At 46.2% G+C, this 15977-nt stretch overlaps 1 protein-coding gene across 2 annotated transcripts in view; it reads left to right on the forward strand.

The window, feature by feature from the left end:
* Positions 1-15977, forward strand: part of PRKN (parkin RBR E3 ubiquitin protein ligase) — a 351420-nt gene that overhangs the window by 111584 nt on the left and 223859 nt on the right. For both annotated transcript variants that reach the window (XM_045575139.1, XM_045575140.1), the window contains exon 2: positions 11759-11922. In XM_045575139.1, the coding sequence (XP_045431095.1) occupies positions 11759-11922 (164 nt within the window). The remainder of the gene's footprint in view (positions 1-11758; positions 11923-15977) is intronic.

Here is a 15977-nt window from a genome sequence, read left to right on the forward strand (position 1 = left end):
TGCCGTGTGCAGCCTCTGTGCCGTGTGCAGCCTCTGTGCCTGTGCAGCCTCTGTGCCTGTGCAGCCTCTGTGCCGTGTGCAGCCTCTGTGCCTGTGCAGCCTCTGTGCCGTGTGCAGCCTCTGTGCCTGTGCAGCCTCTGTGCAGTCGCTGGCTCAGGGGACGAGGATGAGCGCCCCATGCAAGAGCTGTTTCCTGTTCCGGAAAAGCCCATCGCATTTGGTTTGCACGCTGACGTTAAATCTCCTTGTGACCTCCACGGCTGCAAGTACCTGCTTTATAAGCCATTCGTTGTGCTGAGCAGCGTTTTAAAAATAGCAGTGTCTCCCAGCTACCCTGGTGCTTTGGAAAATAATGGGAATGACTGTGTGGACACATTTAAAAACGCCCTGATATCGTCTCTAACCGCGTCTTAATGCTGTGAGCAGAAGTCCTCTCGCCGCTCCGCTGAGGAATACTTAGCTCCTCACGGGCTTTGAATTGGAGACTGTCCCTAAATACTCATTTTTTCCTCAGGAATACAGAAAGCACTGCTGTAGCCTCCTAAAGTATATTCCAGTGGCTTGACTATAAAAATGACAAATGTATGCCCTCAAAACCTGCCTGCTCTTTGCAAACCCTATGAAATCACATACAACATATCCTCGGTTGTAGAATTTATGTTATCATTCATGATTAGTAATGAAATTGACTTTAAGGTTTTTGAGGAATATATGCCAGAAGATTTTTTAAAAATAGTAAATATGCCGAAATCGCTTTGGCTCAGTTGATAGAACATCGGCCTGTGGACTGAAAGGTCCCAGGTTCGATTCCAGTCAAGGTCATATACCTTGGTTGCGGGCACATCCCCAGTGGGGGGGGTGCAAGAGGCAGCTGATCGATGATTCTCTCTCATCGATGTTTCTAACTCTCTATCCATCTTCTCTCTTCTCTGTAAAAAATCAATAAAATATATTTAAAAATAAATGAATAAATAAATAAAATAAAATAAAATAAAATAAAAAGTTGTAAATATAACTACCTAAAAATTAAGATTTCCTCTAAGGAAAGTGATATGAACAATGCAAAAGTGGTGCACTGTTTTATTTTTACTTATATATCTATTTCTTTTTCTTTTCATCCCAATCCTGCATGTCCGGTTGTCTCCATATTTATGGCTTCTTTTTATTGTGACATGAAGCCCTAAAAACAAAAACAAACAAACAAACAAAAAACAATTTCACAGACCCCGTCAGCACCGATGCCTCAGTCATCCCTTCCAGCCAGGCTGTCTTCATCCAGCGCGGGCTCCGCTGCTGCTGCTGCTGTGCGGACGGTCCCGGTAGCTCAGGGCAGGGGGCGGGGAGTTGTGGTCTCCTGTGTTTGGACCCGGATCTTGTCTTCATAGCAGGTTTCCTGGGTGACCACAGCGGTACCCACAGGCCCTCAGCTGGATGTGCTTTGGGTGCCCCTCCTGGGTGAAGGACGGATCGTTGTGTGATGGTGCGCTGGGCAGAATACCGTAAATTTTATTATTTGGTGCCAGGCGGACATAAAATAGAAAGTCGTGAAAGCAGAAAAGGCGGAGAGAGCTTGTCCACACACCCTCGTAAACATCGATGGTGGAGTCAGTGCCTGGTAGGATGCGGACAGCCCAGCGTTTGGGACTTAACCCTCGTCATCCCAGAGGAAAGTCGGTCACACACCGCCCTCACCGCCCGGTGAACACGGTCTCCGGGCAGTGCGTCTGCGGGTTGGGAACCGGCGGTTGAAGCGAGGCGGGAAAGGGGTGGGAACTGCCGGGGGCGCCATTCCACGCCAGGCCGGGACAGCCGTCCTTCTGAGCTCTTTCAGCCACACGTAACTACTGTAATATTTTTAGTCTGAGGACGGCATGTGCGGTTATAAACCTGGATACTTCCAGAAATATGGAAATGGCTGGTATATTGACCCACGGAGAGGGCACACACAACAGAACGTGTTGGCTTTTGTCGAGAATCATGCTCTGATAGGTCTGTAATTCGCATTCCTGTGGCAGTTTAAGTAGCACACTGGTCATTAGCCTATTGTGCCCTCATTTGAAAAAAAAAAAAATATATCTTAATCAGAGCCGCGCTCTGAAAGGGCTGAGGGAATGGTGGGTGAGGGAGGTGCCCTCTCCATCGCATGGGATGCGTGGCTGGCACTGCTGATGCCCGCTGTGGGTCAGGTTCCCTTTGGCTCCCCAGCTGTGCCAGCGCCAGGCCAGGCCATCTGAACAGGAGCTGCGCCCCTCTGCTCAGTGGACAGATCATAGGTGAACAAAATTAATCTGTTTTGTTTTCACGGACAGTAGAAGAGTTTTCAAACATTATTGTTGTTGTTGAACTGGGATGTGGTGGTTTGTCACTGAACATAAATAACCTAAAAAGAAGTACGGGTGTTTCGAAAAGGAATATTCAAACATATTTCCATGATGGGTTTATCCATCCGTGCGGGAGAGAATGAGACACACATGGGTGACCCTTCCTGCGGGTTCAAGGAGCCTGGAGTGGGCCCTGGACTCTGTGAGCAGCAGCAGGCCATCGGGAGGGTGTGAGTAGAAAGTGACACAACTTTATTCTTTTGTCGAAGAGATTCACGGGGAGGGTCATGTGTGAAGGAGAAGGAGGGACTGTGAGGCTGTTGCTCGTACATGAGAGAGGTCACGGAGACAGAGAGAGAGAGAGAGAGAGGAGTAGAACAGTCCTCACTATAATTTGGAGGTAGAGCCAAGGGCTGAAGAGTAAGAAGATAAGGGGACTGAGTAAGTTGATGAGGATCTGTAAGTTTTGGGCATGAGCCATTCATTGCTGATGGTCCTCATTGGGGGAAGACGAAAGAAGAGCAGGTGGGGGGAGGGAGCCAGCGTGTGATAAGTGTGTGCTGCACATCATACATGTGTCATAATATCATCCAGCCTCTGTTACTGAGCAGCTAGTCCGTGCCAGTGACTGGGGATAAAGTAGTGAATAAAACAGATGCAAATTCTGGTCTCCAGGAGGAAATTTGTCCAGAGAACAAGAAAGACGGGAGGAAGCGTTAGCGTGCCAAGTGGGGGTTGTTGTGGTTTTGAGTATAGTCAAGAGGGCTTCCCCAAGAAGTGGGCCTTAAACAGAAATTTATAATAGTAATAAACATAATAGAATAGCAGCAATAACTCAAAAGTAGTTGGACTCAGTATATTTTTTATTTACCGGACTTGCTTATTAATTTGCTAAGATTTTTCTAGAAGCTGGTGATAACAGTAGGGATTAGTGTATTTGCTGCTTTGTTTTAACACAGAGTTATCTACACTAGCCAAAACCGGTTTGGCTCAGTGGATAGAGCGTCAGCCTGTGGACTGAAAGGTTCCAGGTTCAATTCTGGTCAAGGGCATGGACCTTGGTTGTGGGCACATCTCCAGTAGGGGGTGTGCAAGAGGCAGCTGATCAATGATTCTCTCTCATCCATGTTTCTAACTCTATCCCTCTCTCTTCCTCTCTGTAAAAGATCAATAAAATATATATATTTTAAAAAAGTTATCTACACTAATAAAAGAAAAAGATCTAAATTGACCGTACCTTTGCAACACCCACCAGCCAATCAGGAGTGAGTATGCAAATTAACCCAACCAATATAGTGGTTTAATTTGTATGCACAGACACTTAGTGGCCAGGGTGGGGAGGGGGAAGCAGGGTGCTCGTATCATTGCCGTGGCAATGAAGGCGCTCAGGGCCTCTGGGCAGCATGGGAAGGCGGAAAGGGACCCCCGGCCCAAACAAAGGCAGAGAGGCGGCTCTGGCAGAGCGAAGGCGGTGCCAGCAGCCAGGGGAAGGAAGGCCCATTCTTGCAGGAATCTTCGTACATCGGACCTCTAGTCTCTTTTATAACCCGGTATGCAGTACACACAAATAGTTCTTCTTACCTTCCTTAACATTGAGAAAGTAGGCACATTCACCGAACCTTTAAATAAAGGGTAGTGTTAAAAAAGGAGAAACTGGGGCAAACCAAAGAGAGCAGCGCTATTTCTTTTATTCTGCAGTAGAAGCAGATGTAGCAAATGACTCGTCAACTTTCATTGAAAATTAGGAATGATGTACCTGGGCACAGGTGAGCGTTCTTAAGATCATTCCTGCCTCCTCAAACAAGCAGGCCCTCTCCACTCTGTAATGCGAGTGGTAAGGGGAGGAGAGAAAAACAATGAGAAGCGTTACTTTCTGGAAGTAATTACCACAGCCGTTGCCTCATCACATACACGTATAAACTTCACCATCATCAAAAATGGTAGCAGCTATTTCTGCAATCAATCTAGAAATAATAGGCTGGGCATGTTTCTTTATTAACTTTTGTTCTAAACATAAAAATATACATCTGCAAGTATGTCAAGAAAAGAGAAATATTGGTGGGTCCTGTATTTTCTTTCAGCGCTAGTTATTATTTGGAGTTGTCATCTTAAGAAATAACATAATAAAAATATTGATACACAGAAATACATTAAGATATATTAGTCACCATAGAGCCAGGGGTTGCAGATAGGAAGAGAGAGAAGAAAGAAAAAAAAAGACTTGAGTGTGATGTTCTTGTGATAACTTTGTTAAATTCTTAAATATCATCATCATAACTCAATTTTAGTGGATTTTCAAGGACACACAAAACTTATCAAAGAATTTAGCCAGGAGTACATTTTCGTATAAAACTCTGTACGGTGACAAAATTTCCATATCAGTGTGCGCAGGTGAAGTCAGCGTTCCATGTGTCCCCTGCCTTCGGCACTTAACGTTATCTAGGTAATCCGTGAACATTAGCATTTCTTCTTCTATCTTGAAATTCTTAAAAAATTTTTTTATTGAGTTCAGAGAGAAAGGAAAGGAAAAGAGAGATAAAAACATCCATGATGAGAGAGAATTCATGGACCGGCTGCCTCCTGCACACTCCCCACTGGGGATCCATCCAGCCTGCAACCTGGGCACGTGCCCTGACGGGGAATCGAACCATGACCTCCTGGTTCATAGGTCAGTGCTCAACCCCTGAGCCACGCCGGCGGACTTATCTTGAAATGTTGAAGGAATGCCTTCATTACCTAAATAACACCCCCAGAAAGCATGGCTTTGCAGCTTGAAGCCCTGGAACCCTGAGGTCATTTGTCCAGCTTCCCCCTCTGACCCCATGCTCTGACCCACCTCATTGGTCACATCGTTGCTGGAGTTATTCACGCCAACACGACCGGCAGCAGGGCCGGCGCACTGGAGAGCGCCTTCGCCCTGTGAGTGCGGTGTGTCCGCTCCATGCTGATGCGGGTGAGCATGGCCGCCTGTGTCCTCCCTGCTTCCGGGGCACAGGCTCCAGGGATGTACAAGAGCCCGGGTTAGTGCGTGTCTCGGGGCCCCACGTGTGGCCGGGGGGAGAAGTCGGGAAAGCGCGTGGTTCAGCGACATCTCTTCCGCCCAGTGCCTGGGGTGCGTGCACAATAGATGTGCTGTTACCTCCCTCGTCCCGTTCCCCGCAGCCCCCGCAGCCCCCGCACTCCCCCGCCCCCCGCACTCCCCTGCAGCCCCCCGCAGCCTCCCGCACTCCCCCGCAGCCCCCCCGCATTACCCCGCACTCCCCCCGCACTCCCCCGCAGCCCCCCGCACCCCCCCAGCACTCCCCCGCAGCCCCCCGCAGCCCCTGCGCTACCCCACAGCCCCCCGCAGTCCCCCGCACTCCCAACGCACTCCCCCGCACTCCCCCGCACTCCCCCGCAGTCCCCCGCACTCCCAACGCACTCCCCCGCATTACCCCGCACTCCCCGCAGCCCCCCGCACCCCCCCGCACTCCCCCGCAGCCCCCCGCAGCCCCCCGCACTCCCCCGCAGCCTCCCGCACTCCCCCGCAGCCCCCCGCAGCCCCCCGCACCCCCCACAGCCCCCCCCGCACTCCCCCGCACTCCCTGCACTCTCCCACACTCCCCCACAGCCCCCCCCGCACTCCCCCTTACTCCCCGCACTCCCCCGCACTCCCCCGCACTCCCCCGCAGCCCCCCGCAGCCCCCCCCGCACTCCCCCGCAGCCCCCCGCAGCCCCCGCACTCCCCCGCAGGCCCCCCACCCCCACCACCCCACCCTCCCACCCCCACCCCCCCGCAGCCCCCCGCAGCCCACACATGGGCAGAGCCTCAGGGAGCCAGCAGCCCTTGCTTTGTCTCCAGTCACTAGGGAGCATTTTACCTTTCAGGCGGTTTTCCAAAGTTGGCTTTTTTTGTTTTAGAAACTTCCTTGAAATATTTCCTCCCTTTCTACTCTTCCTTCTTCTTAGCCTCTATTTCCCCCCCTTCTCTCTCCTCCTCCTCTCTCTCTCTCTCTCTCTCTTTCTCTCTCTCTCTCTAATATTTATTTTTACATATGTCTCCTTTTCCCCCAATTGACCCCTCCTCCAGCCATTCCCATCCGGGGCAGGCCCCCACCACGCCAGTGTCTGTGTCCACTGGTTGTGCTAATGTGCGTGCATACAAGTCCTTTGGTCGCTCTCTAACCCCACCCCAACCCCAACAGATCAGATGAGTGGATTAAAAACTGCGGTACATCTACACAATGGAATACTATGCCACTATAAAATAGAAGGAATTTTTCCCTCTTCTCTTTTTATTAAAAAAAAACAACAAAACAAAACACATAAAACCATGAATTACATGATTTTTTTTTTACCTTGTGCAACTTGAAAGGACTTTGCCAAACCCACAGGATCAAGCTAAACAGTAATACCTGGCTTTTCCGAGTCAGGGAAGTCTCCTGTTTGGATTTTCTTAACAAAAACTTAAGTAACAGAATTTTTATTTCCTGTAGTGAATGAGAGTTTTTTGCTGTTCTCAGCAAACCAGGCCATTTCATTGCCGGCGAAGCTTCATTCCACCCCGCGTGACTCCAAAGCTCCGTGCTTCCAGATTTGGGCCCACAGTGTTGTTTTTAGTGACTTGTCGTTTTTCATTTAACTTTGCAGAGTGTGATCATTCTTTAAGCCAGATTTTTCAAATAGGAGCCAAGAGTTATGGCTAACAGAGGAAATGAGGGTGGTCAGAGCACAAACTTCCAGTTCTAGGAGGAATGGGTCCCGGGCTGTGCCGCGCAGGGTGGCGCCTGCAGGGAGGACGCTGGAGTGTGTATTGGAAAGCCGCTGAGAGTGTGCATCCTAAACTACTGGAGTGATGGATGTTAGCAAATCTTACAATATATACATGTGCAACACATGTTCTATACACCTGTACACCTCACACTAACTCAGTGTTATATGTCAGTTATGTCCATTAAAACAAAAGGAAGTATGAGGTTTAATATTGGAACTGGTTTAAAACATCTACACTAATAGCTGGGATCAGTTTGGCTCAGTGGATAGAGCGTCGGCCTGTGGACTGAAAGGTCCCAGGTTCGATTCTGGTCAAGGGCATGTACCTTGGTTGCGGGCACATCCCCAGTAGAGGGTGTGCAAGAGGCAGCTGATCGATGATTCTTTCTCATCGATGTTTCTAACTCTCTATTCCTCTCTCTTCCTCTCTGTGGAAAAAAAAAAAAAAAAAATATATATATATATATATATATATATATATATATATATATATATATATATATTATTAAAAAAATAAAACATCTACACTAATAAAAACATAATATGCTAATTAGACCGGACATCCTTCCTCACGGCCTTCCGGATGAAGCTGTGGTTGCGAGGGCCAAGGCCCCTGCATGAATTCCGTGCATCGGGCCTCTAGTAGAAAATAATCAAGGGCATTTAGTGAGAAATAACTGAGATTTGTGACCACAGGCCCGCTCTCCTGAGGTTTCATGGCGAATCGGAGAGGAAGGCGGCTAGCATCCCCAAAGCACCGGGAGCTGTCATCAGTAAGCGGCCACCTCAGGCCAAACACCGCAGGACCGACTTAGTCGCCGATTTAAAATGCGAGTCTGCATCATGGGACACAAATGCATTAACTTGATGTTTCTGGTTTGACCAAAGCCTTCCTTAGCAGGGTTGTGTGAACTATCACTTTTGCAAGATATTGATGACCAGACAAGTTTTCACAGTTTCTCAAAAAGTCCAACATCATGTGGCCATATGATCCTGCTGGAATATTCCCAAGAAAAACGGGCACATGCATCGTGGAAACCTGTACACGAGCGTTCACCACAGCGTTACCTAGAACAGCCGACAAGTAGAAGCAGCTCAAACGCCATCATCCATAGACAGACACATGCGTTACATCATACCCTGGAATGTCATGTGACCATAAAAAGTAACGGGGTTCTGACATGTGCTCCCACATGGATGAACCTGGAAGCCCTGGTGCCGAGAGGGGGGAAGCCAGGCACAGAGGGCACGTGTGGGTCCGAGGCTATGAAATGCCTCGCCCCTGGCTTTGCCGCTCACTGCTGCACACACGCCCGTCCCTCTGTACTGACAGCCCGTGACCAACGAGAGCAGCTGCTTCTGCTGAAGACATGACTGGGGAACCGTCACTCCCACTGGGAGCTGTTTAAAAACCACTCCCCCCTAGACACTCTGCCAGAAATGCGTCCTTGTCTCGGAAGCGCTGTTACTCCTCCAGCTTAGCTGCTCCGTCCGCCCTGTTCCCGGGGCATCTGGCCTGCCGCCCAGGGAACCAATGAATAAAACACGGCGGGTTGTGGCACAGGATTCTGTTGAACATCTCTGGCACTGCCCAGCCATGGTCACCTTTTAGTAAATATTTGCTGACGGTGTGAATACATGAATTTCAATGTCACCAGCGATTTGGTCTACATCTTTTTTGTACCCCAGAGCATATGGAAATGAGAACAGCGTGAGTAATTTAAGCAAATTAGATCTTCCATATTGAGAGCTGAAATACATGCCTCCTTCTTATACCATTAGCACTATTCCGGTCCACCCAGCAGTTCTAGGTATGCCAACTGTGTGATATTTCAAAACGAAAGCTTACTACATGATAAAAACAGACATCTATTATAAATGCAACAGATGACATACACAATGTTTGTACATTTCTTCTCGGAATTGCAGGCTTCCATAATGGGTGAAAACGGAAGAAAGCCATTTAAAATAAAACGAACTCACACTCATCCATGCGCTTAATCCAAAATGACCTGGTGGCTGTCTTCTTGCCAAGTGCTTTAGGAAGTGATGGGTGGACAGAAACTGGGAAGGGGGTTGGAGGAGGCAGCTCTACTGAGCTAGAACTCACATACTCTAAAACTCACCAGTTAAAGTGTGACAGCCAATGGCTTCCGGTCTATTCTGCAACCATCACCACCATAAATTTTAGAAGATTTCATCACCCCAAAATGAAGTCCTCATCCCGTTTCTCTCCAAACACCGCCACCCCAGCCCACCAGACGTTAATGGTGGGCACTGGATAGAGGGACTGGTGTCTGCGCCACACACTGGCCTGCGGGAGAGCTAAAAACTGTTGGAGCGTATCCTGTTCCAGGTGCTTTTCTAAATACTTCTCCTCTGGTAATTCATTTGATTCTCACAATACATTTATGAGGCAGGTTCTCTTACCTCCTATTTTACCGAGAATAAACTTACCTCCCATTCTCCACCTCTCATGATGTGACTTCTGCTAAAGAACTAAAGCAGAAAATAAAATAATTAGTCAAAGGAAACAAGGAGTGGGAGGCGAGGGCCAGAGAGGGAAAGATAGAGAGAGAGGGAGAAGAGAGAGAGAGAGAGAGAGAGAGAGAGAGAGAGAGAGAGAGAGAGAGAGAGAGAGGAGAGAGAGCAATGTAAAATCCAGTGGGTTAGGAGGTGGGAGTGGAGTGGAGGGGGTCAATGAGGGGGAAAGGGCACATCTGTAACACTAATTATCTCCTTAAGATTGCACCTTCAAATACATTAGTGAGGGCTTCTACATAAGAATTAGGGGACCACAATTTAATCCATACAAACAGTTGTATGTCTTTAAAAAATTGTGATGAACAAAGCAAAAGATAAAAAACTCTCCCACATAATTGTCTTTTGTATTTACTGAGCTATTTAGCACTTCTGTTGTTCTTATTCCTTTCTGAAGCTCTGCATTTCCATCTGATAACGTTTTCCTCCAGTGTGGAGTTTCCTTTCCCATTTCTTGTAGAAGAGACTGCTTGTGACAAACTCTCTTAGATTTCTTTTATATTACAATCTCTATATCTTGTCTTCATTCCTGAGAGATATTTTTACTGGATATAGAATTCTGTGTTGGCAATGTTTTTGCTTTTTTTTTTTTTTTTTTTTTTTTTTTTTTTTAATTTGAAAAATTTAAAGGCGTTCTACTTTTACTCTGGTTCCTTTGTTTCTGATGAGGCATTAACCATCAATCACATTGTTTTAAGCCTGTATGCAGGGGGTCCTCTTTTTCTGTTGCTTTTACAACTTGCTCCTTATCTTTGGTTTTTGATAATTTGACTATGATGTGCCTTGACATGGTCTTATTCATGTTTATCTTGCTTGGTGTTTATTGAGCATCTTGAATATGTAAATTTATTTTATTAGACATTTCTAAATTCTAGGCATTATTTCTTCAAATATTTTTTTCTGCCTCATTTTCTCTTCTTTTTTTATTTTGTTACTAAAATTACATGTATGTCAGACAATTTGATATTACCTACTAGGTCTCTGAGGTCTGTTCATGTTTTTCATCTTCTTCCTCTCTACTCCACATTAATATTTTCTCTCTTATCTCCATTTTGTTATTATCCAACAAATTTTCATCCTTTTTAATGTAGTTCTATTTCTGCAGTTTCCATTTGGTACTTCTCTATAATTTCCATTTTTCTGCTTGTCTGTCCTGTCCTTCCATTTGTTATAAGAATATGTTGTGTTACTTCACTGAGGATATTAATACTAGCAACTTGAAAATTTTGTTTGTCTACTCCCAGACTCAAGGTACCTCAGGGTTTGTCTCGGTTGATTTTTTTTCTCTTGAAAATATGCTTTATTTTTGTGGTTCTTTCAAATATTGGGTGATTTTGTAATTGTATCCTGAACATTATGAATGTAAGTTTTGGAAAGTCTGGATTCTGTCTTTTTTTTTTTCTTTTTTTTTTCTGATGACAGTTGTTTCTTTTGTTTTATGAGACAAGTATTTTAGTTGGATTTGAACTGAAAAATCTGGTTTTTGGACAGCACATCTGAATCAGTCCAGATTTTTAAAAAAATAAACTTTAGAGAAAAACTGCAAAGATAGTACAGGGAGTTCTATACTCCATACCTATTAATACTTTCCTTATTTTGACAAGTTATTATACTCCACTTTTATAAGGAGCACCAATGTTGACAATTTTTATTAACTAAAATCCAAACGACTTTTATGTCCTTTGTTTTTCTCTTCTGGGATCCCACCCGGAAGACCACGCTGCATCTAGTCATGGCATGGGTCTCCTCCGGCCACTCTGCGGGCGCAGCTTTGAGACTCAGTCGTACGCTGGGGGGACTGGTCAGGGTGTTTTAGACTGTCGTCCCTCGGTGGGCTCTGCTTGATGCTTTTCGCACGGTCAGACACGGCTGTGTGTTTTTAAGAGGAGAGGGGCTGCAGGCCGTCGCTGACCACCTCCCGGGCTCCGGCAGCTGCAGCCACGCGGGCGCTCCGCCTCAGCCTGCCCCAGGACCAAGTCGGGAGCACACAGCTTGTCTGTGGTCACTCACACAACGTGCTTCTCCCACTGTCACCCCGCAGCCCAGGCTGTGCGCGAAGAGAGCGGGCCCCTGGTCCCGAATGGCTGTGTCGCCGTGCGGGGGCTGAGGTCTCACGTTCTTTCTCTCTCCACTTTCTCGGACAGTGTTCGTGCGGTTCAACTCCAGCCACGGATTCCCAGTGGAGGTGGATTCTGCCACCAGCATCCTCCAGCTCAAGGAGGAGGTTGCTAAGCGACAGGGGGTTCCGGCCGACCAGCTGCGTGTGATTTTCGCTGGGAAGGAGCTCAGGAATGACCTGGTGGTGCAGGTGAGTGGCCTGCAGGCTGGGTGACACACATACACACACACACACACACACCCGCCCCTGCTGACATTCAGGGCCCGGATCTGATAGAATAAATGGCGCCTGGGGATTGCCTGAACTTGACTCTGCCTCTTCATTAACTCTGACCTTAATTATGCAGCGAAGCAGCAAAAGGAAGGGCTGTGTGTGTGTGTGTCGGGGGGGGGGGGGGGGGGAGCCTGCAGAGCGGGGAACAGACCGTGAATAAATGTTGGCTGAGCGGGAGCAGCAGGGCACGGCAGTTTCCATGTCTGTCCAATTCCTCCCTCACTTACTCCAGGAGAATCCTAACGAGGAAGGAAGGATGCGAATAAATTGCTCGGATCCACAGCTCAGGGCTGCAGGGGAGGAATTGATAACCCAGTGTGACCCCTGGAGGGCAGCGGTGCCCTGTGCCTGCCTGTGGGACTGACCCAGGGAGGGTGCCCAGGGCCCACGCACAGCACGTGGCCACTCAGTGTATAGTGAATACCAGAGCAGCAATGTTCAACTTTTTCCACTTTGTGACACACATAAACTAACAACTAAAATCCTGTGGCATTTCAAAAAAATGCCAATCTGACAAAAAACAGATATAATTTAATTCATTCACATTGGACTGCGATCATGTCGGCTGTTGTCATATTTTTATTTGACAATCTAAGGTAAAAGAGGCCAGTGCCCCTGACTAAATGGTCAGTATTGCTTGTTTTAAAACTTCTTGTGGCGCACTGGGTGAAAGTCATTGCACTGTATGAATGTGAGCATTTGTTAGCATCATCATCATCAGTAGGCAGTTACTTCAGGGTCTAAGAGATCACCTTAAATAACAAAGACTCATTTTAGCGTGGATTCTGCAATAAATTAATGAGCTAAGGCAATGACAGGGTGCGCATTTTACTGGGGAAAACATATATATGTATATTGTGTGTGTGTGTGTGTGTGTGTGTAATATTTATATGTTTTAACTAAAAATAACTCTGTGGAGTTTGTAAATATCTGACCCTCGCATACCCAGGTTTTACTGACGTTAAGAACAGTGGGACTAGAAGCTTCACATGGGAAGCACCCAGCCTGCTTTGTCTTCGTGACTGACAGGGCGCTTCACGTGTTAAACAGACAACAGTTCCTTGAACAAATTTAGTAAAAGCAGAGCCCCCAGCTGCACTGCTCAGCAGAGCCATCGTGGTCTGGTCGCTTTGGAAATGTGTTTTTGGGACATGGAGATCTGCATGCTCTGTGTTTGAGAGGCAGGTCGGGAAGAGCTACACGCTTTTTCCTGCTTTGTAAGCAATGCTCCCTGTGTGTTTGTATTATTCTTCTCAGACCTACAAGCATGCAATATAAAATATTAATCTTTGACATATTGCTCACAATGGCTTGATCTTTTTTCTTTGTAAAGATGTTCTTGTTAACTCATGCAACGAGTGTTCAGGGCCAGTTCAGTGTCAGCTCATCCTTCTCTGAGCCTCCAATTATGACACGCAGCATACCTAAAGCCCCATGAATCACCTCTATATAATTCTAATTTTCTTATTCATAATTATACAAGGAAAATAAGGTTATAATGTAGTTGTATATGCCAAAATGATCATCTTTGAAATTAGATTAACTTAAAATGACAGGGACTTCAGTATTTGTATAAGATTTTGTTTGAACAAAATTCATTGTATTCATAAAAGCTGTGCTATTATTAATGTCAGTAATATCATTAAAGGTTTATTAGCTAGTATATTTATTAGTCAAGGCTCTCCAGAGAAAAGAACCAATAAGATATAAATTTACATAGGTATATAGTGCATGTCAGTAGATCGGTAGATGGATGGATAGATAGATAGATAGATAATCAATAGATAGATGGGTAGATAGATAATAGGTAGATAGATAATATATATAGATGCCTAGATAAATAGATAGATATATAGATGATGGGTAGATAGATGATAGGTAGATAGATAATATATATAGATGCCTAGATAAATGATAGATAGATAGATAGATAGATAGATAGATGATGGGTAGATAGATGATTGATAGATGGGTAGATAGATGACAGATAGATGACAGATTTACATAAGGGATTGTCTCACACACTTAGAGAGGCTGACAAGTCCTATGACCTGGGTCACAGGCTGACCTCCAGTCTGAGGCCGAGGCCTGACAGCGGGCTGCTGGGCTTGAGGCCCGGGAGGAGCTCCAGGTCGAAGGCGGGGAAAGCGGTGTCCTGCCTGAGACTGTCCTGCCTGAGACTGTCCTGCCTCTTCTTCCTTCTCCTGCCTTCTCCTACCGGGGAGGGTCAGCCTCCTTGCTCAGGCCTTCACCTCCTGGCTGGAGCTCCCCTTCCGCCCCCATACCGGGGAGACTGATCCAGTGTTAGCTCATCAAAAACACCCCCAAACTTTACATCTCCACCGACGTCTGACCAAATGTCTGGGCCCATCCAGGCAAGTTGACATGCAGAGTTAACCGTCACGCCAGGACATGGAGACCTTGCTGTGCTTACTATGTTCTAGGGAAGTTACTCTGCGTGTATTCTCTTTGTGATAGTAAATTAGACCCACAAAAAAGGAAATAAAATATGACATAGAAATGGTTGCTTTATAAAAGCGTTCACCCAGTGGGTGTTCATAAATTCCTTTCAACAAATGTCCAGTTTTATGATGTTTCAAATGTGTAGCCACACTCAGAGGCTTTCCTTCCACGAAGGAGGCCATTCTGCTGTCCATGCTAAAGGTCATTCGTTTATCACCCACATAATAAACTCAGTTCATCCTCGGGAGCTTCATGAGACAGCTCTGAGTCTGCAAGACCAAGGACATTTGGCCTCTGATAGCTTAGGCTGTGAATATTAAAGCAGAGTAAATGAGCCTCAAGAGCCAGATTGTTTAATTGGCTGTATTTTTAGTGACAGAGCGCCGTATACATTTCAAAATTTGAGAGTAGTGAGAACCAGCTTTCACTGACCAGCACGTCCTGTCCAATGGCCAAAGAATACAGGGATTTGAAATCTGTAAGAAACCGGGTCTGTTCTTTTCAGGAACGTGATAGCCTGTTTGGATCCGACAGCTAATTAACCTGCTAAATTGGGAAACTTTAAAAGCTGCAGAGGGATGCTGTGAATAGTCTCTGTACTGCCTGAACCACCTCCAACGCGCGGAAATGTCACCGAACCACAATCCTGAGAGCTGGTGTTTCCCTAGTGACCTTCACCTTTTTTTCCCAAAGTCATAATTCCCTTTAACCGCCTAGGTTATATTTTCCTGACTCTAGAATTACTATATGCCAGTTATAAAAATCCAACTGGCAGGGGAAAGCATACTAGCAGGCCCCAGACGCTGTTTACATGTTCTTAATCATTCATAATGATTCTTTCTTTCTATGGTGATAGGTATATTATCAGTTATAATTTATAATTTTCCTCTAATTCTACCATCTTGTCACATACTTGGCTGAATTTGAGTTCAAGTCTGTCTGAGGGAATGAATAAGAGCAACCTTGCTGTTTCTGCGACTCAAAGTGGGTCACGGTTTAGTGGTTTTTGGGCTGAGAAGCTGGTAAGTTGTTTGCATATAAGAGTTTTATTGGACGGCCTAGGAAGTTATGCGTTTATTTGCCAGTCTGGTGGTTATATTTTATTAAGGCTGCAATTGGCAGAATATTGCTGTTCTTTCATAGCCTTATCAGCCTTAGAACAGGACAAGCACAGAATGTGTAATGAGGAGCTACTGCTGGGAAAAGAGCATGGACCGCGCACAGGAGCCACTTAATGTTCCCACTGACAAATGCTAAGTAAGCCCCTTGGCGATGGAGCGAGGGTGGAACTGAGGGGGCTTGCCGGGGGGGAAAAGGGGAGGGAGGTGCATATACTTGCTGGGTTTTCCTCTTGTTTTCATTTTCTTTCTTTTTATCATGATCATAGATAAGGTGGCCATTAAAGCTTATGATACGAAATGGGATACCTTTGAGGATGAAAAGGGGGTTCTATTAGTAACGATTCCAGGACTTGTTGGTGTGTAGGCAGTGCCCTGGGTGAACAGGTG

This window comes from Pipistrellus kuhlii, unplaced genomic scaffold (assembly GCF_014108245.1).
Source record: "Pipistrellus kuhlii isolate mPipKuh1 unplaced genomic scaffold, mPipKuh1.p scaffold_m20_p_67, whole genome shotgun sequence".
In the NCBI taxonomy this organism is placed as follows: domain Eukaryota; kingdom Metazoa; phylum Chordata; class Mammalia; order Chiroptera; family Vespertilionidae; genus Pipistrellus; species Pipistrellus kuhlii.